Source organism: Lissotriton vulgaris, chromosome 3_1, assembly GCF_964263255.1.
Source record: "Lissotriton vulgaris chromosome 3_1, aLisVul1.2, whole genome shotgun sequence".
NCBI classification, from domain to species: Eukaryota; Metazoa; Chordata; class Amphibia; order Caudata; family Salamandridae; genus Lissotriton; species Lissotriton vulgaris.
This window is the reverse complement of record NC_141689.1, coordinates 2,084,087,981-2,084,115,714: the sequence shown is the minus strand read 5'-3', so window position 1 is coordinate 2,084,115,714 and position 27,734 is coordinate 2,084,087,981. Positions and strand designations below refer to the sequence as shown.

The 27,734-nt window shown below is 46.8% G+C and overlaps 1 protein-coding gene across 1 annotated transcript in view; it reads left to right on the top strand.

Moving 5' to 3' along the window:
- CEP135 (centrosomal protein 135) overlaps positions 1-27,734 on the top strand; it is a 434,096-nt gene that overhangs the window by 273,956 nt on the left and 132,406 nt on the right. Inside the window, exons 19-21 of the mRNA XM_086962622.1 lie at positions 457-625; positions 11,895-12,005; positions 15,917-16,102. Of these exons, the coding sequence (XP_086818748.1) occupies positions 457-625; positions 11,895-12,005; positions 15,917-16,102 (466 nt within the window). The remainder of the gene's footprint in view (positions 1-456; positions 626-11,894; positions 12,006-15,916; positions 16,103-27,734) is intronic.

Here is a 27,734-nt window from a genome sequence, read left to right as displayed (position 1 = left end):
ATATATATATATAGCATTGTATAAAAGTATGCCATTGTAAAATTTCCTTTAATTGCACATTTATTTTTATGCACCTTATGTTTTTTACTTCCCTTTAGTCAAGTCAAAAGCAAAAAAAAATTGTTTATATCTATGATACTTGCTTCACTCTAAATAAATGCTTAAAAAATACGGATGTACGTAGGTAGTAGTTGGAAACTGTCTCCACTAATAACAAGAATAAGTTATTGTTGTACAAGTTTGCTACATTTATCCTATTAGTGCTTTTTCCCCCTTTATACCCCTGTCATTCGAAGCTGCCAGTGCAGTACCTCTTATGGCATTGTGCAAAAGCTGCAGGAAGTCAAAACTGAAAGGTCCCATAATGAACAAACCATATGTTTAGAGTGTGTAAGTTGTATATACTGTGTTGTTAGAAATGTATTCTTATGAGGTTTGCAATGTCTTACATTTTAGCCACCTAAAGGATTCACTGAGCAACAAAGATCGGGAGCTTTCTAGCCTGCGTCGCCAATTTGATGCTGTCAGTGATGAACTTACACAAACAGGGCATTCAAGGGAAATTTTACTTAAAGAGAACAGAAGACTGCAGGATGACTTGGCCACAATGACTAGAGAAAACCAGGTAATGCTAAACACAATGAATGTCTTGTGTCCAAATACTAATCTGCACTTGCAATTTGATGCCAAGTTTATGTATTGTTTTAAATGAATTTGGGGGAAGGGTTAGACCCATATGGGCATGGAGATGGCCACTTGCGTTTACAAATCTAGTAAAGAACTTTAACTGGTCTCTCTCCTTGTGAGGATAATGTCTGCAAATTAGCATGGCGGATCTATCTGTGGAATATAGATAAAGAAGCAGCAGGTAGGACAGGGTCCGATGTCATAGCCAAAGCCCTATCTAGTACCTGCGAGTCCCCTGGGCTGCTGAGACCAGCGGCAGAAGTGCTGAAGAGAGGAGGCTGTGATCCAACTTTTGCAGGGTCTGTGTCTGGGCTTCACGAAAGCATAATGTGCCTGCCAGGTAAAGGATTGTTATGCGTTGTCTTTGCCAAAAAGCCCACAAATATGACATTTCTATGTTTGAATGAGATAGGATGAAGTTTCTGATGTGGCTGTGTGAGGACCTGTGTTAAAACATCTTACAACTGTCTACAAGGCTGCTTGGTTCTTTTATCACAGAAAGGGTGCAAAAAATTAGATTGAGAACGGCATGGTTAAACATACCTCAGACCTCTCCAGAGAGTTCAGTTCTGAGAACTCAAAGGAGGGAGAAGACTTTGCAAATGGATAAAGGACATTGTTCAAATCAGTCACTGCTATGCACACAGACATGCATCCTAAGGTGATAATCGAAATACTGGCTGATAGTGTCACTAAAGTAGTATACATAGTATACTAGTAGTAGTAGTAGTAGCACTGGAGTACTGGCGAGGGATGTCGAGGATCAGGCGTGCAGAGGCGTTCTGGATGCGTTGGAGCCGTCTCAGGAGTTTGGCTGAGGCTCCTGCCTAGAGGGCGTTTCCGTAGTCCAACCTGCTACTGATGAGGGCCTGGGTGACCGTTCTTCTCGTTTCAGTGGGGATCCACTTATAGATCCTGCGGAGCATGCGGAGGGTGTTGAAGCAGGAGGAGGAGGAGAAGGCGTTGACCTGTTTAGTCATGGAGAGGGTGAGTCGAGGATGACCTCTAAGTTGCGTGCGTGGTCGGTGGGTATTGGGGCGGTTCCCAGTGCGGTGGGTCACGAGGAGTCATCCCAGGCCGAAGGGGTGGATCCGAGGATGAGGACCTTCGTCTTGTCCGAGTTCAGCTTCAGTCGGCTGTTCCTCATCCATTCAGCGACGCCCTTAATTCCTTCGTGAAGTTTGGTTTTGGCAATGTGGGGTTCCTTGGTGAGGGAGAGGATCAGCTGGGTGTCATCGGTGTAGGAGATGATGTTGAGGTCGTGCCGATGAGCGACGTGGGCGAGCGGTGCCATGTAGATGTTAAACAGAGTTGGGCTGAGCGATGAGCCCTGGGGTACGCCGCAGATGATCTCGGTGGTTTCGGAGCGGAAGGGGGGAAGGCGGATGCTCTGTGTTTTGCCAGAGAGGAAGGAGGTGGTCCAGTCCAGTGCTTTTTTTGGATGCCGGCGTTGTGGAGGCGTGTTCGTAGTGTCTGGTGGCAGACCGTGTCGAAGGTGGCTGACAGGTCCAGGAGGATGAGGGCCGCCGTTTCTCCGTTGTCCAGCATGGACTTGATGTCATCGGTGGCGGCGATGAGAGCAGTCTAGGTGCTGTGGTTGCTGCGGAACCCGGACTGGGAAGGGTCCAGGATGTTGTTCTCCTCGAGGTAGCGGGTCAGTTATTCGTTGACAGTCTTCTCGATGACCTTTGCCGGGAACAGGAGCAGGGAGATGGGCTGGAAGTTCTTGAGGTCCTTGGGGTCCGCCTTGGGTTTCTTGAGTGAGGCGTTGATCTCGGCATGCTTCCAGCTCTCCGGGAAGGTTGCTGTCTCGAAGGAGGGGTTGATGACTGTCCGGAGATGGGGTGCGATGGCTGTGCTGGCTTTGTTGAAGATGTGGTGTGGGCATGGGTCTGACTGAGATCAGAGTGGATGGTGTTCATGATCTTGATGGTGTCGTCGTTGATGTTGGTCCATGAGAGCAGGCGGTTGGTGCGGATGGTGGTCATGGGGGCGGAGGTCTCAGTGGTTGTCGTGGCGGTCGTGGCGTTGAAGCTGTCGTGGATGTCTGCGATCTTGCGGTGGAAGTAGGTGGCCAGCGAGTTGCACAGGTCTTGCGAGGGTGGGACATCATTGGTGTTGGAGCTGGTGTTGGAGAGTTCCTTCACGATGTTGAATTCGCTGTTGTGCGCATTGTTGTTCAGGCGGTATTTGAAGGAGGCCCTTTTGGCGGATCTGATGAGGTGATGGTGTCTGCAGGTGGCGTTCTTGTTGGCTGCGTGGCTGTCCGGTGTTCGTTCACAGAGCCAGCTTTCGGCAGGTTTGCTTGGCGGCCCGGAGGTCTTCAGTGAACCAGCTGGCTTTCTTGTTGGTGTGACTGTGGAGAGTTTCTCGATCGGGGCGAGGGTGTTGGCACTGTCATTGATCCACTGTCTGAGGGCGATTGATGCTGGAATCTGGGGGCCACGGTTCAATCCCCCGCGCCGGTTGCAAGTCTGCCCAGCACCATGTGACTCTGGGCAATAGCTTACTTGACCCGTTTACCACGGCGTTGCGGGCATTCTACGCAGTGGGCTGGGCTGTGACGGCTGTTGTTTGTGTGCAGCACCCAGAAGGTAGTGCTTGAGTCGGCCGACTGCTGACGTGAGCACGGAACAGGTTAATCCTCCTGACGCCCTCCAGCGCCGGGATGCCTCCGGCTAACTGTTCGTGCTTTATACAAATACTGGATTTACAAGCAGCACTGCTGCAGCATTAGAAACATAAAGTGACTGAAGAGAGATAAAGATAGGTCTTCTTAGATATTTATAAATATCAGACTATCTCTGTCCAAGGACCGATTCCCAGGGCACAATTAAATGAAATAAAGAAAACAAGTCTTTTTTATTTTTCATAAACTAGTAGAGATAATTTGGCTAAGGCATATTAAACTATTAAGCATCAAGGCGCTCCCATATTCCAAAACGTTTCTTCACATCATTCCGTACTTTAAATCTCTCACTTTATAAGAAAAATAGTAGGATAAGTTTATTTTGCGCCCTCTTATGCAATTTACCTGCACTGGTTTTTCAGGTTTTTTTGTGAGTGAATTTCAGAAAATGTTCTCATTGGGAGCTTCTCTTTTCTTAAAATTCCTTTCGGTGATGAATGGTTTTTAATGGGAAATATGATTAGCTCTTGCAGGGCTTTATTTGTCACCTGCAACACGTATGGTCTAGAAAAGGGCTAGACAGCAAAGCGGGGTAGAGTATTGAAGGGAGGTGGGGAGGCTGTTCCTTCCTCAGCCCTAGCTCGCAAACCTCTGTAGCTTGTCTCATGGGTTCATCTTGCCTTCTGGCCTCATCCTTGCAAGTCCTTTTACAAATAAGACAGCATCATGGAGGGTACCTGTATTCGCAGTTATGTGATTCTTTGATTTCGGGGATCCCCGAAAGAGTACCCTGGAGATTGATTTGCCCTGGCATTACTGATTTGGTTGGGTCTTACTCCCAGACATCAAGACACAAACCCCAGTAGATCAGGGATACTTGTGTCAATCCTTTGCCTACCTTAATTTTTATGGTCCTTTATAAAGTAAAGAGGCTGGTGGTTTCTCACACATCCGGGAGCCAGGGACTTCTTACTGAAGAGTGTCTCGATCTGATGGAGTAGGATCTGATCGAACATACGGGCCGCCGGTTTATCAATGAAGAGTGGATCTTTCCTGACAAACAATGTTAGTAGAAGAGGGCCATCATATTTGTGGAAGTCTTGTTGTTTAAAGCTTTGTAGTAACTATAAGACTTTTGAATTGCCATGTGTTTGGCGGACAGCAGTTTAAGGCTTTCATTAGGAGTGGCCAATAATTTCTGATGAGCCTGGTAATGGGAGTTACTGAACTCATGCGTATCACCACATTTTGTTTTACACACGGAGATTTCTGCATCTTGCAGCAGGCGCACTGGGGTGTAAAATATCTGGGAACACGTGGGACTCAATGCAGAAACACAGATTCCTGCATATTGATCCTCAAAAACTTGACTGTTATTTCCCTGCCATGGGATTTACTGGGATCCCCTGTAATGGTAATTCTAGGCAAGGAAATAACAGGGATCAGAATGAGGGACCTACTAATCGAGGCCAGAGGATTTATTAATGTCCTGATGGCTCTGTGAAAGGAGACAAGCAGAAGAGTTCTGCAGCTGTTTTTTGAATGGTTGGAGTTTATTGTCCGAGAAGAATTAGAATAACATTTGGGACTGTACCTTGGTTACAGCTGCCTGTCACACTGTTATCTTTCTACTCCGCTGTTGTAAGAGTAATCAGAGTTTGAAACTCTCTGCGCCTCAAGACCCAGAACTAAAAATGGTTTCTATACCTGCCTACTATTCAGTGCCGATGTACTATTATAATTAAACATGATGGTTATTTTTTTTTCTTTTTAAGCATATGCTTGCAAGAAAAATAAATAATTAGCTTTTGTACCAGCTTACTAATGGTAGAATCGTTGTCTTTGCCAGTGCTTGTGTGACTATTGATTTGGTCTAGATTTGGTTTAGAGTGTTAACGTACGAAAATCTACTCAACAGTCGCTGATAGGAACAAGGAGAGTAAGTCTCGTCATTGGAGTAACAGAGCTATGTTTTCTATCTGTGGACACGTGCATTTCTTCCGACCAAAGCTCTTAGACTCTCCAATGGTACTCTTTTTAGCAATTAAAGTAAAGTGCGTTCCTAAGAGCTGTAGCTGTATCAGACAGCAAAAGGACAATGAAAGGGAGATTGCCAAAAAGAGTGAAACCCCACATCTGACTTGGTTCATCCTCCCAAAGTACCAACAAACATTATCAGGCATTAAAAAGAAAGGCATAGCGCTGCTAACTCGGGATGCACTTCTTTCTGATACCAGAAGACTGCTGTGCAGCTACACATAGAATTGCCTCTTACTCCCTCTAAAGTAGAATGTGACATAACAATTATTTGTGGATTCCCAGGACTGTAGTAGACTGCAGCGCAGACTGATGGCCACCTCTTCCACCTGGTGTGTGTCTAATAGGTAAGTATGGGACTTCTATCACCAATACAAATTATGCTTCACCCAGAGAAGAAACATTTAATGCTAAAACCTAATTAATGAAATTTAGTGTCAAGTGATGTGCTAAATTCAGAAATAGACGGGGACAAGGTAGCATTCCATTGGGACTCCCAGTGCCTGTCACCCAGTGATATCTACCTGGATCAGCTAAATGGCAAAATAACTTCAGAGGGAAAAATATGCAGCGGCTAGGGACAGGACATATCTGCTAGACTCCTTGGAGAGGGTACTCGGACGTAATATGATAGGATATGATTCCTGAGACTTTGTTAATGTCAAGGGAGCTGCTCCTTAAAGTTTAGGCTGAGGCTTTGAACAAGGAGAGCTAAAGAACCAGGAATACTGGCTGGACTATGTTGAGTTAATTGTCCTAATTTACAAAGAGATTTGGCCATGACTCTCCAACCAGATTCCAACTCTGTGGTTTTCTAGAACATTTCACAGATATTTCTGTCACTGAAGGGCCCTTTCGTGCTATGCATTGGTCCATTTATAGAGCCATTTGAGCGCTGTACTAGTCTTATTGTTCCCTGTTGTCCTTTTTCAATGTAGAGTAATGCAGAATAGGGTGTAGCCTGCTCAATAATTGTGCAAGGGGCTGGGGTAACCAGTCAAAGTATCAAATGAAAGAAGTGCCCCTAGGACCTTAAAAACAAATGAATTAACCAATCACAGATCATTCACAGTGAGAGCCAAATCTGATTAAATACCAAAATCGGTCGGAAAAACACTATGTAGGACAATTTGTTTTATTTTACATGCACAAAAAGCTGGTATACGTGTATCACAAATACCCCTATTTGTTGCTCTGAGAATCCTTAAAAAAAAAATATATATAATGAAATGCACTTTAAAAACAAACATGGGAGATTAGCCTGAGGCCACCCAGTTCCCAACAAAAGGGAAAAGCACCCTCCTTGCGTTGCAATGTAATACCCTGTTTTGCTTCCAAATACACAGTCATGCCAATCCTCACTGTGTCTACTGAGACTGGTACATGGTTGATATCACTCACACAGTTGGATGGAATATTGATGGGGTTCGATAGATCAAATTAAAATGTGCCAGATGGACCACTTGTTAGGTTGATTGATCGAGTTCAGTTTTGCTTGCCGTGCTGTGTATCTCATCAATCAGCATTTTCTGTTGGATTGTTGACTGGGTCGATAGATCAAGTCAACTTTATTGCTGTTATGAATGATAAAATTCAGTAAGTACTTGTGTATTATATACATATTGTCTACATTAAACCAGTGACACTCTTGAGCAAGCAGGATTGATTGTTGTAAAGAGACTTTTTAACAATAGGAATAAATATCGTTGTTATTTCACGTAGGATGGGGTAATCCCTGTAGACACTTGGAATGCTGACCGTCACGGACCCATTCAATCAATCGGGGGTTATAAAGCACAGCTACACTCTCGTAATGGTCTCAAAGCGCTGGGGGAAGGAAAAGAGGAGGGGGGTACTGCTGGTCCGTTGAAGGCGCTGTGGTCAGGCGAAGAGCCAGTGCTTGAGGTCCTTCCTAAATTGAGGCAGTTACGGTGATTGCCTTAGGTGGAGAGGCAGGGTGTTCCACGATGTTGTTGCTAGGTAGTAGAAGGGTCTTCCTCCGGCCTTGGTCTTGCAAGTATGTTGGACGGTAGCCAGGGCTAGTTGGGCAGAGCAGAGATCTCTGGTGGGTGGAGGGAATGCGAGGCGGTGTTTGATGTACAAAGGTCCAGCGTCATGTAGGCCTGTATAGGTGTGTGTAAGGAGGTTGAAGGTGATCCTATTGTTGACTGGGAGTCAGTGGAGGTCTCTCAGGTGGCCAGTGAAGTGGCTGCAACAGGGGATGTTGAGGATGAGTCTAGCAGAGGCATTCTGAATGTTCTGCAGTTTCTTGAGGAGTTTCTGGGTGATGCCTGCGCAGAGTGTGTTGCCGTAGTCAATTCTGTTGCTGGTGAGTGCATGGGTGACCGTCTTTCTGGACTCATTGGGAATTCACTTGAAGATCTTTCAGAGCAGGTGTAGCATGTGGAAGCAGGATGATGAGACGGCATTGATCTGGCGGCTTATAGTGAGTGAGAAGTCCATGATGATGCTGAGGTTCCGTGCCTGGTCTGTTGGGGAGGTTCCAAGTCATGTGGGCCACCAGCAGTCATTTTAGGCGGCGAGGGTGGAGCCCATGGTGAGGAGCCATTGAGAATCGTTATCTGTTTTCTTTTCTTTTCTCTTTTTTTATTAGTTTTACTGGTGTTATTCGGGGTGTTTGTTTGCTTTCTTAGATTTCGTTTTTCTGTAGAAAAAGTGACAGACTTTCCATCAAGTTCAAGTAGGCTCAGGATATGGTGCTAAGGCTGCAAAGGATAGTAGTTGTTACCAAGGGCACTGTAATATCACTGCATAGCCCCATCATGGGGCTATGCATATTCCTGCTCTTTCGAGAAACTTAATCTTAAAGGGGCGGAATGTGGCTACTTTAATATTTCTATTAATGCACATTTTACTTTTTCAGGGTTACTTATTTATAGGCCCCCTGGCCCCATGGGTGGCTTTAATACGTCCCTTTTGGAGATTGTGGAAGCCTGCGCTATGAGATCTGCCAATTTTAACATAGTGGGTGACCTCAACCTCCATTTTGAGTTGGAAAATGAACCAATGATCCGCACCCTGCTGGCGGACCTGGCTGCCTTTCAGCTTACTCAACTAGTGATAGGCCCCACGCACGTTGGCGGCCATACGCTAGACCCTATTTTTACTAATATTGACTCGCCCCACTGCCCTGCTCCAATGCCTATTGCCTGGTCGGACCACCTAATGGTTACACTATCTTTCTCCATATCTACCTCCAATAACCATAAACCCCAGACAGTCATACGCAAGAGACCATGGCGCAAACTTCGCCTCTCAGAATTTCACTCCCTTCTAGAAAGTGATTCTTTTAACGCCTTTTCTGATGCTAATTCGGGATATGACTCGTTTTGTTCCTGGCTTACCCAGGCCCTTGACAAGCTCATTCCCGAAACTTTGTGTACAAAACGAACTCAGGACGCCAATCCCTGGTATGACGCTAATTTGGCAGGCCTTAAAAAGACCTGTAAACGTCATGAACGTAATTGGAGGAAAGCATATTGCCCTGGAAAAAAAGCTGAATATCTCATACAGCTTAAAACCTATCACAAAGCTATCTGTAGAACTCGTGCAGCATACTATGCCACTGAGATAAAAACTAACCCCAATCCTGCTAAAGTGATTTTTAGAATTTTAAAAGAACTTAGTACAAAGAAATCCTCTGGCAACACAATTACCTCAGCAGTCCAATGTGAGAAAATTGCCTCCTTCTTTGTGGAAAAAATCCAGACCATTTATTCAGCCTTTAATGCTGAAATCCAGCCCAGCAATGGAGTAGAGGTTACTCCCTGCTCTGTGTCAAGTCTATCTATTATTCCTGAAATATCCACTGAAAGATTTGACCAACTTACTAAACTTATTAAATCAGGCTCCCCGATGGACCCTCTGAAGCCAGCTCAATTTCGCGACTCCTCTTTGCATTGTTTTGACCCTTTACGTGATATCATAAACGCCTCCTTTTCCACCGGAATTGTGCCTGACAAATGGAAACAGGCATGGGTTTCCCCTATACTAAAAAAGCCCACCTTAGATCCCCTGAAGCCCGAAAACTATAGGCCCATATCATTGCTCCCCTGGGCCACGAAGATCGCGGAGGCCCATGTTAATACCACTCTTACTAGTGTCCTTAACATCAACAACACTCTGAATGACACTCAGCATGGCTTCCGTGCTGGCCATAGCACAGAGACCGCGCTCCTGGCTATGATAGAGCACCTTCGGGACTCCCTTGACCGTGGTCAAACAGCGGCACTCATCCTATTAGACCTGAGTGCCGCGTTTGACACTGTGTCCCATCAGATCCTGCTTCGCCGGCTTGAAGAAGCTGGGGTTACTGACATGGCCCTTGCCTGGTTTCGTTCCTTTTTAACCGGCAGGTCTTTTCAAGTGTCAACTCCACCTTTCCTTTCAAAGGCGCACTCTATTGGACAGGGGGTTCCACAGGGCTCTGCCCTGAGCCCCACCCTGTTCAATCTTTATGTTCAGCCGTTGGCCGCTGTCGCCAAAGCGTGGGACCTTAACATCGTGTCCTACGCGGACGATACGCAGCTAGCCGTTGCCTTATCGGATGGAAACGAAAGGGACCCTCTCAAATTCAGCTCAGGCCTGGCGGCTGTAGCAGAATGGCTCACGGCCAACTGTCTACAGCTCAATGCCTCTAAGACGGAGGTACTACTGGTGGGGAAAAATCCAGAACGATGGGGAGATCACTGGTGGCCCTCCAACTTGGGAGTGACTCCTAAACCGAAACTTGAAGTTAAAAACTTGGGGGTCTGGATAGACCCTTCCCTTAGTTTCATTACCCAAACTAAAAAGGTGGCCGCCGTATGTTTCGGTATCCTACGGAGCTTAAGAACCATTCTGAAATTTTTTGACTCTGATACCAGACAACTTATCGTTCAGTCAATGATATTGTCTAGATTGGACTATGCGTCCTCTTTGCTCCTTGGGACTAATAAAGCAGAAACGGCTCGCCTCCAACGCGTCCAGAACGCAGCTGCAAGAGCTGTAGTAGGCCTGCCCCGCTTTAGTTCTACCTCCAACACTATTCGTAAGCTACATTGGCTCCCAGTAGCCCAACGAATACAATTTAAAGCGCTATGCATCTCCTTTAAAATCTTAAAACATCCTAATCCTAGAATGTTAAAACCCCTCTTAAGGATGTATGTGCCTATGCGAGCCCTTCGCTCAGCCAACCAGAATCTGGTTGAAATCCCCCGTTTCAATCGTGCTAGAGCTGGGGGACGCTCTTTCCGTTATCTGGCAGCCAAGCTTTGGAATGCCCTCCCTTTCAACTTGCGAGAAATTAATGATCTGTACCAATTTAGGAAGGCCATCAAAACTTTTTTGTTTCCTTAAAAATTCCGATTTTCTGTGTCTGTTGTGTTTTGTTTAGGATCAGCGCCGGGACGCCCCTTTGCTGGAGCAGCTGCGCGCTCTATAAAACCCATAACATAACATAACATAACATGGATGCTACTGCAAAAGGAAGCAGTGGTGGCCGGAATTGGTAAGAGCGATGAGGCCGGGTGGGTGGGGTGGGTCTTCGTCAGTGAAGTTGTCAGACGACAGGATAAGTTAAACTAAAATTAAAAAATGAAAAACACTTACCTTGCGCCCGCTGCGATCCGAAAAACCTGTTGCAATAGCTCCTTCGTACCGGGAGGTGGTACCATCGGCCTCTGTCGTGCCTCCATCCCAACCCAAACATGAGGACACAGAGACACATATTGGTGCCGTCCCAACATGATGAAGACTGTTCCATTTTTTTCAAGCCCTTTGATGAGGATCCAGATTTCCACTCCTATCTATTTTAGTATCGAGCAATTTCTCCCAAATGTAAAATTAAATATTTTCTGGCAGTATGCATTTCAGTCTGAATTGCCATGCTCTCTGTCTCAGGACCTGAAAGAAAGGAGATAAACTGTCCCCCTGTCACAATGTAAGTCCTCGATATGGCTCTGTGTCGTCCTGTCCGGAGAGGGACAGAGTCACAGTGAAGACAGATGGCATCACCTACCAGCACATAGGAGCTACTGCAGTAGCTTTTGTAGATCCAGAGTGTGCCCTGTGGAGGCCGGGGGTGGGGGGGGATAAGAGTGTTCCTGTATCCCAAGTCAACGATATTGACTTTATCAACCTCTGAAAGAAAAAAGGCAGAATTGATCCTGTTGTAATTCTAACTCGTGGCCTGCAGGTCACAACAGATGTTGTCAGCAGACTCTTAAATTTCCAGAGAATTTTGTTTACTTATCAGCTTTATCTGTGCCAACATCCTCGAGCTCCACCGACATCCTAGCAAACAAGGGACCCGAATCACTGGTTGCTAGGCAGTTAGTCTCTAGGCCATAGTCTGATTCTTGAATATTCCAACATGAGTGATGTTTTAATGTGCCTAGAGAAAGCAGGGCTACTAGAAAGCATGTTTTAGCATTCAACATTATAAGCAATAACATGTTAGACAACATACTAGGAACCCACGTTTAGGCTAATTCATTTATAAATAATCGGCTTATCATTCATAAAATTAATATCTCACCAGGCAGTCACCTCCGAACTCGAAGCAGCTATGCATGAAAAAGAAGAGCTGAAGAGGAGGGTTCACAGTTATATTACAGAGGTTTCTAGAATTGAAACTCTAATGGCTTCTAAGGTAAGGTACTTCTATATTTTCTTAGCATCTTACATTAATTGTTGATCACTGCTTGTCTGCCACAATTCTTAACAATGATTGAATCTATAGCATTAATTTAGGGATAGTTTCTTGTGTCCATCTATTTCTAGAACACATTACATTTTTCACAAAGTCGAAAGTATATCAAATTGATCTAGAAACTGGGTTTGATGGTCTTTGAACGCAAGTTAGGAAGTTGGATCATCTTTTTTCAAATTTCAGGGAATTTCTAACTGTTGTCACTTGGTAGTTTTGGACTGCTAACAAACCCATATTGGTACCTTTACAATAGAATGTAACTTACACTTACCAATGCTGCAGTTTAATCCATTCCTAATTTCTATTCTTCCTGGTTTTATCTCTTCTTTGCCTCTTTTTTATGTGTTAATTCTCCTTCATTATCTTTACTGATATTCATTAAATGGTATTCATCCTGTCCACCACTTGTCGGTTTCTTCGTCATAACTATGAATCCATGCCCTGCTCCATGTCCTCTACCTTTCCTTAGAGAAGGGGAAACATTTGATGCACGGCAATTAGGCGACCAACAGTGAAGGAATAAAGAAACAAATAGAGAGAAGAAAGCAAACAAAAGGAAAAGCCTGGAAAATCAGAAAATTATCAAAAAAGAAAAATGCAAACATAATTTAGAGACAGACTTATAATAAATCAAATGATCTTCTAAAATTACAGAGTGCCTGACATGGAAGCGATTGGCCAGTTATAGTGAGACGGTGAGAGCAAAAATTAGAAAGTAATTGGGCTGTCAAGTAGGAAGGACCTGTTACATAGGAAACAGAACGTTTCGTAAGGATCAATAGAACAGACGGCAGGAAAAAGAGACTGTGGCACAGGAAACAGCCGGTTACAGAAGAAACTGATTGACAAAAAGCTAACGGAGTTTGGCTCAGAACAAAGAGGCAATACGAAAGAGACTATCTAAAATGAAAGAGTCTGACATTAAGGAGAGTAAATGACAAAAGAAGAAAGGCCAGGTACAGAGGGAACAGCAACAAAGAGGAAATACATTTACTTTATAAAAAGTAAATCTGAAAGTAAAGTGCCTAGGAAAGAGGGAGAGAGGAATTGGGGGAGGCTGGGCAAAAATGAAAGCCTGCGAAAATGGGGGGGGGGAAAGCTACAATTAATAATATCCTGGAAATAACATACCAAACTGAGAAGGAGCAAAGAGTAATAGCGATTACCAAATTGTGATTTATTTTTTGGGTAATTGCTCTTTGGTAATCGCTATTATTAATGTGCAAGGGGGGTATTTAGCCCCTATTCCCAAAATATAATTTGTAGTGGGTCATAAATAGACCTAGCTCATGAATATTAATGAGGTATGTAGCATGCTTTCTGACCACATTATGGTCGCAAACATTCGAACATACCAATTCAAATCGGTATTTGGAAAGGACGCCCTAAACACGTCCCTTGTAATACCGATTTGCAAACTCAAATTGCGATTCGCTGACAAGTTATCGAATCACAATTTGGGCTTTGTACATTTGGGGAAATGCATTTTTGCTTTCACAAACGTCTCGATTCTGCGAATCGGACCATTTGCGCCTCAAAAAGGCGTTGTAAATCTAGCCCCCGGATACTGAAAACAAAAATGACAAACACAAAAATGAAAGAGCCTAGGAATACATCTGAAGTGTAAGAGAGAAACAGGCAAAGAGTGAAAAGACTATAAATATTGGAGTTTGTTAATAAGGAAGGAGTGTACCAAAGAAAGGTTTGAACTGGAGACCAGAGAATGGTGAACCGGAAAGAGACTTTTGCAAAGAATAACATTGACCTTTGGGACCTACTGCTTTGCCAATCATTGTAGCCATGTTTTACAGTATCCCCTATACGGTGCTCCATGGCTGCTAAAAAGTAAAAAGATTTTTAAAAAGCCCATGATGTTGACCGGCTGTGCCATTTTGTAGGTCTATGCACCAAGCATGCGCATGGCTACAAAATGATGTCAGCACTTTTTTTTGGTTTTTATTTGCTGATCCGGGTTGGATCGGTAAACAAAATGAAAATAAAGTAGTGGTGGCAAAAATAAGAAGGTTTAAAAAACAACATAGGCAAACGAGAAAGGTCTGCCAAAGAAAAAGCAACCAAAGAATGAGGAAAAATACAATCCACGCTATAAGCCAACTTGAAAATGAGATCAGGATTTGTCAAAGAAGAAATATCCCATGCTAGATGTGACCGTATGTCAACCAAAAGCAAAGTATCTTTTAAAACCCGACGAGGCTAGCACTGGCAAAAAATGAAAAGAGTATGGCATAAAGAAACTAGAAAAATAAAAAGGAAGGGGTCTGTTCAAAATGAAAGTTTATCTCATGAAAAAGGGAATGGCGCATAGGAAAATAGCTTGTGAAAAGGCAAGGGCTGGTCAAAAAGAAAAATACTGATCATGTAGATATTGTAAGGAAAGCAATAGATTCTGCTGAAACGAGCATTGACAAAGCTAATAGGTTTTTCCTTCAAAATGTGATTGCTGTACAGTCAGTTGGGGAAGGACGTTAGTCAGCCAATCAAAAGGATTGTAAAGTTACTGATTTCTAACTGGCTTAAAAAAAAAATCCTTTAAGACTGAAAATAGATCCACTGTGAGTCAAACAAGGCTGGAGTCCTTTCTGCCTTAATTCGTCTTGTAGTGATGAAGATTTGCCTTGAAATGATACAACAGCAAGTTTTATAAGCAACTCCTAAAATTCACTGGTCAAATGCTTAGCAACATTAAATATATTTAGAGATAAAAAAATGTGTTAAATGTCTGGTGGAAGAATCCCATCTTTTCAAAAAAGACTGGTCACACCAGTGATCTCCGAAGGTTTCCCAGGCAGTGTCTGTCCTCAAACTCGAGTAAAACAGCGGAAGTAACAATATTGCTATCAAAAATATTCACATTCAAGGTTCTAGTGCAGAGCGCGTAGTAATATTGAGTATAAGGCAGGATGACAGGACCTACACCTACATAGAGAGGTTTCACAAGTCCACAATATCCCCCATTCTTGATAAATAAACTGGAAATCAGATCATTTGAATCTAGTAATGAAGGGCTTGAATGTTAGATCTTCCATGAGATCAACACAAACCGGATTGATGACAGAAGAAGGTACAGAATGGCTTGGAAAATCAAACTGATAGATGCTGTAAGGTTCCTCAATCCAGATGTAGACAACTCCTTCTTTTCAGCACTCCACAAAACGAATGCCTGCTTTGACTATTTTATGACGGGGTTCATTTTTTCCCCCCGCGGTTACATACACTACCATACGGCATTACAAGCACAGCTGAGGACCCTTTATGGAGATCAGGCTGAATAATGCTTGCTTACACTTGAGCAGAGGTACTCCAATGGCTGTGACAAGGCCGGTCAACTACCCGCTTGTAAGCTGCGACCCAAAATGTATTAGATTTGCTATCACTAAATAAAGGACTCCTCAGGGTTGCTGCATGCATGGACATTGAAATTGTAAAAGATTACAGGTCCTTTTATATATTTTGTTAAATTATACTTGCTCAAGACTTGGGAACATTGAAATGCCCTTCCACTTTGCCGATGAAAGAGTACTCTCTCAAACTTGTGATTTCTTTTCTCTTACTAAAATTTCAAAATTCTCTGCTTCTTCTGGTATGTCCCAGTTTTATAAATAATCAAAAAATAAATGTATAGTATCATAATTTACTGTGTTGGATCAACAGGAACATGTTTGTAAAATACCTAATCCTCATAGATTATAAAGCTAAAAGTGCATCTGTATATTTTAAACATCCTCAATTGAAGGCTAATTGCTTGAAGGCATATTGTGTTTACTTAGTTTAGCTAATCACTGTTTGTAAAAAATATGTCAATGTGATGGTTTTATTTTCATCTCAATTAGGAACAAGAAAATCGTGACCTGCTAGACCAGTTCCGCATGGTCCATGGTCAAGTGGAGGACTGTGAAGCAAAAGTTCAACAGGCTGAGGGAGAAAACAGTTCAATACGCTTAGAACTTCTCTCCAGCGACACAGAACGAATGCACCTTCGAGACAAAGTGTCACACTTAGAAAATGAGATTCTAGAGGTACGACTGATGATAACAATGGGTCTTTTATTGGATGGAATAGCCAGACTCATTTTAGTTTTTTTTCTTCTCATCAAGTTAGTGCTTTTATTTCTCAAGAAGTGCCAAGTATTAAAACGTTTTATTGATTTGGCATATTGACAATATTAAGAATCTCTCTGTTTTTGAAAGGTTCAAGCCAATGGTCAAGCCATTATATGTATCTTTTCTTTGCTCCATCCTCTGATTTTTCATGCTTGCCACCTCCTCTGTGGAAGCTAAACCGAGATTCCCCCACGACTAATTTATTGTATTTACAGTTCAAGTTATTATTTGTTTTGTTAAACCTTCCTTTCAATTGAATGTAATTAATTTATTCGTTGTAGGATGTTTTTGATTTTCAGATTTCATCAGTGCTTGTTGCAGAGGAGTTGTGATCTGGGGTGACCAGCAACATCTTAAGTTATCAGATATGTGAGCCAACTTTAGCCCAAGATGGACACCTTTTCTGGTAGCATCTGGTAGTGGTTCAATCTTCCTGGCCAGCACAACTTCTTTGAAGCCTGTCTAACTAGAGTGGAGCAGAAGAATTGCCTCTACCGATGAAGTATGCATCATCCCACAAAATCTCTCTAGACTTGGAAATGGTGACACAAAGTGTCTGCCCTCTCCAGCCTGGAAAGTGAGACCTGCAAGGAATGTCGAGGGTGGCAAGTCAGACTTCTCTCTGCCCTTTCCTCTCATGGGGAGCAGTCCTCCATTGCCTGCATTTCAGTGGTGGCTTGAGGAGCGAACACCTTTGCTGACAAAATCTAGAGGTGCGCAGAGGGCTAGAAGACACAATAGGAGAAGATGACACTACAAAGAGTTAAAGGTGCAGTGCGAGAAGGCAGAAACATAAAAAAGGTAAAACTACCATTTTATGGTTCTGCCTTCTCGAGAAAGCAGAAGTGCCTGGAGTGCCTGGTTGTGGGCGGGCAGGCGGGTGGGTAGTCCTGCTTGTGGGCAGGGGGAGTGGCTTACTGACTGTTTGGCAAAGCAGTCATGCACACTCCCCCGTTTTCTCTACCTACATAGAGAAAATGGCCTGACTGGGGCGTTCTCCACTGCGCCTCACCAATCAAAACGCTGCCATTGCAGTGTTGTGATTGGCTAGGGTAAGGAGGGAGCCTGCCTGCTGGCTGCTTCGGTGCTTCCTGTAGGAACACGCAGAAGCTGGACCCGGCTGCAGCATTACACACCGTCCAGAAGGAAGTGGCGCGGTACCCGGGGTAAGGTAGGTACAGTTTTATTTTTCATTCCTGGCTTGAGCTGACGTCACACTTTCAATATCAGGGTAGCATGTTCTTCCCACCCCCTATAGCGTCCCCACTAGTCCCTCTCCCCACCCCAAGAAAAACACCACACAATTGCGGAATGCGAACCATGGCGACAACCCTAATTACATGTGATAAATGAATGCTAATATTTTATATTCTATCATAAATAATCCGCCACCTTTTATGAGGGCCTGTGTTTTCAAGGCTAGAGGCAACACATCTCAAACTGGGAGCTTTATGAAAAGCATGCTTTGTTGCTTACATTTTGTGCCCTATCGCGCTCTGCGGAGCGATGGCTACTACTCTTGAAAATATCGCTGTTATAAGCAAAAAAAATTTACATCCACTACGATTTACATTCTCGGCGCAGAGCTCTGATGCTGTTCCTTTACAGGTGCGACTGCTTCATTTCGTCCTTCTTTGTCACTTTGCCCTCTGGCATTTCCCCTATATTAATGCAGGGACTACAAGTGAGCAGCAAGTGAGCTGTGATCACCGCCCGCCACAATGCTGGGAATAGAGGATGCCACCGCCACAGTGGGGGTGGCATCCTAATTGCAGGTGCTGGACCGCCGCACCACTGTCGGCCGGTCCTAGCACCGCTAGGGTGGCGGGCGGACAAAAGTCAGCCCGCCATCCTAATCGGCCCCTATATGTGGCAAGTTTACAAAATAAAAGACCAGAGCTGAACCAAGGGTCTGGCTCAGATCTTAAAACCGGTGCATGAGCCGAGCCCTGAATAAATTATGAAAATCCTACAATGAACATCAAGTAAAATAGGATGAAATCTCTTCAAAATAATAAAAAAAAGTGTTGTTTTTTTACATGTGGAAGCTTTGACATTGGTAGGGCACATTATAGCACCGCGCTGGGAAGTACTTATTAGAAGTGATAGTTTGCATAACTGGCAGTCTGAACTCATATTTGAGAGTGTTTTTGTACGTGACAATGAAGAAAAAAGAGTTTTAGCAAAATGAAATATTTGCCTAAGATCACACAATTTACACGGGAAAGTCGCAATTTATCCAGGTTTTATGGTTTCACTATGTACAAATCAGCCAGTAAATCTCTATCTATTTATTTGTCTTTCCTTATGTTAAGGCTTTCTTTTCACCTCGTGGTGAATTTTTCTATAGATTTTAAATATAGGGCAAACTCGACCGGAAGGCTGAGCATTATACAGGAGTACCAGTTACATTACGGAAAGTCATATGTATTATTTGTAGGCACAGGAAATGAAAGTATGTTGAACTGATTTCCCCAGTTCTACAGTTGGCAGCTCATGCCGTTTCGCCACGTCCTGGGTAAAGGGAGGGAGGCAGGCAGAAGTAACATGAAAGCTTGGACCCTTATGGGCTTGAGGTTCCAATAGGACCTCAAGCTGAGCCAGAGCAAGGCTTCAGTATTGAGCATGGCACCAGCTTTCAGTGGCTCACCCCCCTCTATGTATAAACTGAGCAATGGGAAACAGTGTGATGTTTCCGGGGTATATTCTGTGGACATTTGTGGGGCATTTAATCTCTAATTTGGGTGCACTTTGGTGAGTATATTGGCGCAATTTGTTGGCGTTTTGTTACGTTAACTGCGGATTGTTTGGCACTTTGTTAGCAGTGAAGTGCCTTCAAGGAGTGGATGCAGAACCTTGAACAGGGCTTTATCCTGTAGGGAGCAAGGCATATTTCCATGGTAGTTTTAGGAGCCTTTTCTCCCGCTGGCAACTTTGGGGGGGATTCCTGCCTTAAGGGAATGTGCGGTGTTTGCATTCTATACCGCAGTCCCTGATTTATGGGTGCTCTTCTAGTTTTGGGAGAGATTCTCGGTGTATGAGATTGTTTGACAGGGCATCCTCGGCACAGATATCTGGTTTACTAGAGTCTTTTATTAGGTCTCGCGACCTATCGATGCGCGCAAGCGCATCGAGCGTAGCGAGAATTCATGTGGCGAAAACATCTTCAAACCAAAGGGCTTTCAGCCCCGCGGTTTTCATGCAGTGCCCGTGTACATGCACGCGCATCGCATCCAAGCCCAGCCCAGTCCTCCCCTAGCAGCACTCCTCCCACGCCAGCAACTCCCCCCTCCCACACCAGCACCTCCCCTCTCTCTCATTCGCGCCAACCGGCTTCTCCTCCCCTAGCAGCACTCCTCCTACACCAGCATCTCCCCCCTCCCACACCAGCACCTCCCCTCTCTCGCATTCACGCCCACCCACCAGGCTCTCCCGCCCCCATCAGGCTTCCCTCCCAATCCGCCTGCCTCCCCTCGCGCATTCACGCTCCCCCACCAGGCTCTCCCGCCCCCATCCGGCTTCCCTCGTAATCTGCCTGCCTCCCATCGCTCGCATTCCCGACCCAGGCTCTCCCGGCGGCTTTCGTTTTCCGCTTGATTGCCTTCCCTGCTGCTGCTCGCATCGCACTCTCTCCTCCCCCCTCACGCTCCCCCACCAGGCTCTCCCGCCCCCATCCGGCTTCCCTCGTAATCTGCCTGCCTCCCCTCGCTCGCATTCCCGACCCAGGCTCTCCCGGCGGCTTTCGTTTTCCGCTTGATTCAATGAAGCATCCAGAAATGTTTTCTAGTGAGCTCGTGCACAACCATTTCTCAACACGTTAGCCATGGAGGTCTCTGCAGCACCTTAAGCCTGTGCCCTTGCAATGCATCGTTTCCATGCTAGACACAAGATGTATGCCCTAGTGTTGTCCTGATAGATTGCTGCTGTCTGCCTTAATAACCCATGGGTGATGGCTGGCCATTTGCCTGTTACTGCTCTTTTCAGGCCTGGGCTGTTTATGTACCTGCAGAGGGCTAGTCTCTCTCTTTCTCTTTCTCTTTCTCTTCCCTCGTAATCTGCCTGCCTCCCCTCGCTCGCATTCCCGACCCAGGCTCTCCCGGCGGCTTTCGTTTTCCGCTTGATTGCCTTCCCTGCTGCTGCTCGCATCGCACTCTCTCCTCCCCCCTCACGCTCCCCCACCAGGCTCTCCCGCTCCCATCCGGCTTCCCTCGTAATCTGCCTGCCTCCCCTCGCTCGCATTCCCGACCCAGGCTCTCCCGGCGGCTTTCGTTTTCCGCTTGATTCAATGAAGCATCCAGAAATGTTTTCTAGTGAGCTCGTGCACAACCATTTCTCAACACGTTAGCCATGGAGGTCTCTGCAGCACCTTAAGCCTGTGCCCTTGCAATGCATCGTTTCCATGCTAGACACAAGATGTATGCCCTAGTGTTGTCCTGATAGATTGCTGCTGTCTGCCTTAATAACCCATGGGTGATGGCTGGCCATTTGCCTGTTACTGCTCTTTGCAGGCCTGGGCTGTTTATGTACCTGCAGAGGGCTAGTCTCTCTCTTTCTCTTTCTCTTTCTATTTCTCTTTCTCTCTTTCTCTTTCTCTCTTTCTCTTTCTCTTTGCTTCCTTCTTTCTTTCACTTTCTCTTTGTTTCCTTCTTTCTTTCACTTTCTCTCTTTCTTTCTCTCTTTCTCTTTCTCTCTCTTTCTTTCTCTCTCTCTCTTTCTCTCTCTTTCTTTCTCTCTCTTTCTTTCTCTCTCTCTCTCTTTCTTTCTCTCTCTCTTTCTTTTTCTCGCTCTCTTTCTTTCTCGCTCTCTTTCTTTCTCTCTCTCTTTCTTTCTCTCTCTCTTTCTCTCTCCCTCTCTTTCTCTCTCCCTCTTTCTCTCTCTCTACCTCTCTTTCTCTCTATCTCATTCTTTCGCTCTCATTCTTTCTCTCTCTCTCTCTCTCTCTCTCTCTCTCTCTCCTTTCCTCTCTTTATTTTCAGTGGTCGTGCAGACTATGCAACAGGGCTAGTAATTTGTGCACCAGGAGACATGCAGTCGAACCACAGGCATGCCACTGTCTAAAGCAAATGTGTTAACGCCTAGTGGTGGGGAGGGAGCACGAGGTCACCCCAACTATTATAAAATCCAAAACTCTTGAGTATCTGGCCCTCAATCACCATGCAAGCTCTCCGTTGTTTGACGGTTCTAGTGATGCCGACTGTACCTTAAATTTCACAGGTTGGAGTATCCACTAGATTGAGTGTTTTTAGGTGCATGGAATGGAAGAAACACCCCAGCAGTTCATAAAGTGGGTACCTTTTAATCCTAAGCCCCTTTATCCCTTCATCAGCTTCCTCCTTTTCCTAAGGAAGGTAGGTATATTCCTACGACTGGCTCCTAATGTTGTCCCTGCCTATAACAACTCAGTTCATATTCCACCCTAGAGAAGTTCATTCTGTCTACAGCTTACCCTGATTGGTCAGAGGACAGTATTGGTAAACCATGTGTAAGCCTGTGAAAGAGGTTTACGTTTGTTCTGTAGCTAAAATGAAAACCAACTCAGAACGTTTCAAGCATGGTGCCTTATACGGCTTCTAAATTGTGCACAGAGTTAAAAATTAGTGGCAGTGATGTGCTCAGTTCAATGAATGGCCAACATGTTTCTCTGCTTTCGTGTACTTTACAGCTTTATTAGGCCTGTAAAAACTGAAATTTTTCCTTATAAGTGCATTCTAGAGGTCAGGACGTGGTTACTCATAGACTGAAACAACATATTATTATTATTATTATTACAGCTACCCGGAGGTTTCCCGGTGCCCTCGGACCAACGCAGAAAAAGAGAGAAAACATTATTGGTTAAATAACCACGTTTTAAGACCTTTGCGAAAGTTTTTATAGATGGTTTCAGGCTGAAGTGGCGTGGTGAGTGAATTCCATAGTGAGGGGTGCCAGATAAAACAAGCACTGGCGTTGCCAATAGGTCTCGCAGTAGGAAAGTTGGAGCTATTACAATTGCAAATAACAATGCCTTTTATTTTTGTTTTCATTTTAAAAACATAAAGGGCTTTGTCATTTACAAAACCAATAGCTCCAACTTTCCTACTGCGAGACCTAGTGGCAACGCCAGTGCTTGTTTTTACGTTTGCATTCCTTGGCAGGAAAACTGCTACGCAAAAGCTCTGTGATGCGATTCCATCTTTCAGACAGTGATGATCTGAATGTGCTTCGGTGGGGTATCCCTTATCTGTAAAAATAACATTTCATGCCTGCGAGACATTACGTTAATTATTATTTTCAGAGAGCCACCGGGTATAACCTTTGTAAAAATAGGACTTGGTCCCTTTTTCTTACATCTCCCATTTCCCATGTTTGACTGTTCTTTATTCTTTTAGGTAATTTTTAATTTATTTGAGTTGCTCCTTGTGGACATTTAACATTTTATGCATGTAGGTTTCGTCTTTCAATTTCCATGCTTTTCTGCTCTACTTTTAATTTCTGGACTTTATAATTCATATTACTTGTATCGCATAGACTTTTTGTGCCTGCTGAAATGGGGTCCCGGGTGTACATTTGTTTGTGTTCGTAGAGCTTTGATTTTCATCTTGGTACATGTATGACTTCAACAGATCCTGTTATGTAAGAAGTATATGTACGTATATGCTTGCATAGTGCATTTCTTGACGTTTATTTGGCTTTGCTGCACTCTCAGTAGTGGCTATCCTCTCTACACATTCTGAGATTTCTCAACGACAAGAGCCAAGGCAGGTATCTGTTTGTCGAGTAGTGCTAACTCAAAGTTAGTATGGTTTTAATGAAGGAGCACTTTGTGGCAAGTTTGTGTGCGTGTTTACGCAATCTTTGCATTGTGCGTTTTATGTTTCAAGGAGTTGTGAAAGTGGTTATCTAGATTTGTCTGTTACTTTGTTTTAGTGTGCATGAATTAATTCCTTTATTTAAATATGAGTCTATACATATTTTTACAGAAGCTTCATCACATGGAGCAGTCAAAACCTGCAGACTCTCTCCTTGTTTATGGCACTGCAACTCTATTAAAAAACAAAATATATATATATATATATATATATATATATATATATATATTCACTGAAAAAACCATAGGTTATAGACCATATATAGTTAGGAATTAGCATTTACAAAACCTTGAAAATTCACTGAAAAAACCATGGGATCTGAAAGAAACACGTTAGTATTAGATTCCTTACCTTAGAATATCCCCAGGCGTCAGTCTGGATCCGGAAACTTTTGCGTAGCAGTACCCCTGCGCGTCGGTAGGCGTCGTCTGCAGGCGTCCCCTGCCGCTCCGCGTCCGTCGTCGGCGTCGTGCGCCGTGATGACGTCGCTGGAGTATATAGACGCCGCCTCCGCGCGCTGACGTCAGTTCTTCTTTTTTCCGCACCAGTTAGCGCAGATCCGAAGAGCAGTACTCCGGTCTTTTGACCTAGTTTCTTAACTTTCTGTAAATCTCTTTTTGGTGCCTGGTAGGATGCCCGGTTTCAAGAATTGTGACGGTTGTGACCGCACGATGTCGGTCACGGACCATCACCGACTCTGCCTCCGGTGCCTGGGCCCCGACCACGACGTGGACGCCTGCGTCGATTGCCGGGCTCTGACTAATAAGGCTAGACGGGAGCGGTCCCGCAAGCTACTCGAGCTCCGGGTGTCGGCCCCGCGTCGAGAGCGGTCCCGGTCCGGCCGGAGGTCCAGGGAGCGTTCGAGGGAGCGGTCGTGGAGCCGCGCCGGACGCTCCGGAAGTCGCCACCATTCGTCGGGCTCTTCAGGTAAGAAACACAAGAAGTCGGGGCGTCGCCATCGTACCCCCGACGCTCGCACGACGCGGCCGGGGGTTCGGGTGACCCCAACCCTGCGGCTCCGCGAGAGTCGCCGGCGCGGCCTGCTCCATACCCTCCGGTCCCTGGGCAAGGTGCGACGCCTGAGGAGATTGAGGCGTTCCTCATGGCCATGAGGGCGCTCACTTCTCCGACGGGGCTTCCGGCGCCTTGGGGCCCAGTGAACCCGTCTGGGGGCCCTGGCGGCTCGGGTGTCCCTGACTCGACGCCATCGGGTGCTCCGGCCCCGGTGCCGCCGACGGCTCCGACCCCGGCACCGCAAGGGCCTTCGGGGTTGACGCCGGGTGGTCTGCCGGCCGCTCCGGCGCCGATTCCATCGGGGTTGCTCCCGACGCCGCCCCGCGCGGCGCCGGTTCTCCTGTGCCGGCTCCGGGCGGCGTCGTCCCCATACCCTCCCCGACTCCGGACGCGTAGTCGAACCGACGTCGCTCGACGCCGGGCTCGATGCCGATGGGGCCTGTGAACCCCGAGGAGCCGGTCTACATCGTTGACTCCGAATATGGAGATGATGTAGAGTACGGGGAAGGTTGGGAGGGGTCTGAGGACCCTCTGTCACGTGAGTGTCAGTATGACGTGGACTGGACAGGTGATTTGGGGGATGCCAGTGGTCTGGACGACTCTCCTAACCCTGGCTTTGTCTCTCCTCCTTCCGTGGCATCGGAGGAGGGAGCTGCATATTCAGTGGTGCTGATGAGGGCTGCCAAGGCCTTACACCTTGAACGCCCCGTCGCGGCCGTGAGGCCTAACATCCTCACTTTGGTCTTCAAACCGCAGTCATGCCCACAGGAGCCACTGCTGCCGTTTAACGAAGCCTTGTCAGACGTTCTGTTGGGCACTTGGTCCAGGCCCTCTTCAGGTTCGCCTGTTGATCGGAACGTGGCCAGACGCCACCGTCCGTGTCCGGACGACCCCAAGTTCCTGTCCACCCATCCCACCCCTGAGAGTCTGGTGATCCAGGCCTCGACTTCCCAGACCGCATTCCCGTCGGCCCCGCCCGACCGGGAATCTAAGAGGTATGACCAGTATGGTAAGAAGGTCTTCTCGTCCCTGAGTCTGGGACTGCGGTCTTGCAACACCGCATGCCTCTTGGGCTGTTACACCCACGCTGTGTGGTGACAAGGCGGACCACGCGCTGGAACGCTTCAAGGACTCCAGGGTCACGCCAAGTCCTTGGGTCTCTCGACCCAGCGCCAGCAAACTGGTTCATTTCGCTCCTTTCGTGGCCAAGGAAGGGGCGTCCTCACACGTGCTGCCAGCCACGCGCTGCAACAATCCTTCCAACGCGGTGGCGGCCGTGGAAACCGCCGTGGAGGCGGTCGGGGTCAACGGCGGGGTCAGGCCACACCTCCCCCCGCAGCATCTGCCTCCAAATCCTCCTAGTCCGTGCTTTCAGGCCCATGTGACGCCAGTGGGTGGCAGGGTTCGCCATCACCACGCCCGCTGGCGCACAGTCACATCGGACAGGTGGGTGCTGCAACTCGTCCGAAGGGGCTACTCCCTCCCCTTCGAGACCACTCCTCCAGCCATGCCACCGCAGAACCACCGTGTGTCGGGGGACCACTTGACACTTCTGCAGGAGGAAGCTACGGCCCTCTTGGCCAAGGGGGCCATCGAGCGCATTCCTGGGCCAGAAGTAGGGCGTGGTTGCTATTCCCACTACTTTCTGGTGCCCAAGAAGGACAAAGGGGGCCTACGTCCTATCTTGGATCTTCGGAACGTCAACGGCTTCCTCCGGAAGGAGAAGTTCAAGATGTTGACATTGGCTCAGGTCTTGGCTGCTCTCGACCCGCAAGACTGGATGGTAGCGTTGGACTTGCAGGATGCGTATTTTCACATCCCCGTCCTGCCGGCCCACCGGCGTTACCTGCGGTTCACGGTAGGCCAGGAGCACTTTCAGTTTATCGTGCTCCCCTTCGGCCTTACCAGCGCCCCACGGGTGTTCACAAAGGTGATGGCGGTGGTCGCAGCCCATCTGCGCAGGTTAGGGGTTTCAGTCTTCCCCTACCTAAACGACTGGTTGTTGAAGGCGGGCTCGCCCCAGACTGTCGTCCACCACCTTCAGATGACGGCAGACCTCTTGCACGACCTGGGGTTCTCCATCTATGTGCCGAAATCACACCTGTGTCCCTCTCAAAAGCTCCTTTTCATCGGAGCGGTTCTGGACTCGGCGCAGTTTCGGGTTTATCCTCCGGAACGGCGGGTCCGGGATATACAGGCTTTGATTCCCATCTTTCAGCCGCTATCCCGGGTTTCGGTCAGGTTGACGCTGCGGCTGCTGGGGCTGATGGCTTCCTGCATCCTTCTGGTGCATCACGCCCGGTGGCGGATGCGGGCTCTGCAGTGGGACCTGAAGTTTCAGTGGGCCCAGCATCAGGGCAACTTGTCCGACCACATCTTGATCTCGGAGGGCACTGCGAGACAACTGCAGTGGTGGCTTACGGACCGCGATTGGGTCAGAGGCAGATCCCTCTCCCTTCCCCAACCGGAGCACGTTGTCGTGACGGACGCGTCCCTCCAGGGCTGGGGAGGCCACTTGGGAGAGGCGGAGATCAGAGGCATCTGGTCTCCGTCGGAGTCCCGGCTCCATATCAACCTGTTGGAGCTACGGGCGATTCGTCTAGCACTGAAGGCATTCCTCCCCTTTGTCAACGGGAGTGTAGTGCAGGTGTTCACAGACAACACCACCGCCATGTGGTACTGCAACAAACAGGGCGGGGTGGGGTCGTGGACCCTTTGCCAGGAGGCTCTGCGCCTCTGGCAGTGGCTGGAACGTCAGGGCGTGACTCTGACGGTTCAACACCTGGCAGGTTCTCTGAACGCCAGGGCGGACGAACTCAGCCGTCGGTGCTCGATGGATCACGAATGGCGTCTGAACTCAGACGTGGCGCAAGGCCTCTTTCTGCAATGGGGAGAGCCTTGGTTAGATCTATTCGCCACAGAAGAGAACGCGCAATGTCATCAGTTCTGCGCGTTGGAGTTTCCAAGACGGCACTCGCACGGCGCGAGTGGAGTTGCGGTCTGTTATACGCCTTTCCGCCTATACCACTTCTGCCCAGAGTGCTGAAGAAGATCAGGCGCGACCGGGCCCAAGTTATCCTTGTGGCTCCGGACTGGGCTCGAAGGTACTGGTATCCCGAGCTACTCAGCATGTCAGTCGGTCCCCCGATCCGCCTGCCCCTTCAGGAGGACCTTCTGTCGCAGCAGCAGGGGACGGTCCACCACCCGAACCTGTCCAGTCTCCACCTCCATGCTTGGAGATTGAGCGGCGGCAGTTGAGGCCATTTGACTTGCCTCCTGAAGTCTGTGATGTAATTCTGGCAGCCAGGCGTCCCTCCACAAAGTCGGTATACGCCTGTCGGTGGAACAGATTTGTGGCATGGTGCACAGCAAAGGCTGTGGATCCTCTTTCTGCCCCTCTTTCCGAGGTTCTTCTTTTTCTTCTCTCTCTTGCCCAGCAGGGCTCTGCTCTGGGCACTATCAAGGGCTACCTTTCGGCCCTTTCAGCCTTTCTAAGGCTTCCTGATCAGCCTTCTTTGTTCAAGTCCCCAATTGTAACGAGATTCTTGAAGGGCATCACACACATGTATCCACCTGTTCCGTATATGATGCCTCATGGGACTTGAACCTGGTTCTAACCTTTTTGATGTGTGCTCCCTTTGAGCCCCTTCATTCTTGTCCTCTCCGTCTCCTGACTTTAAAGACGG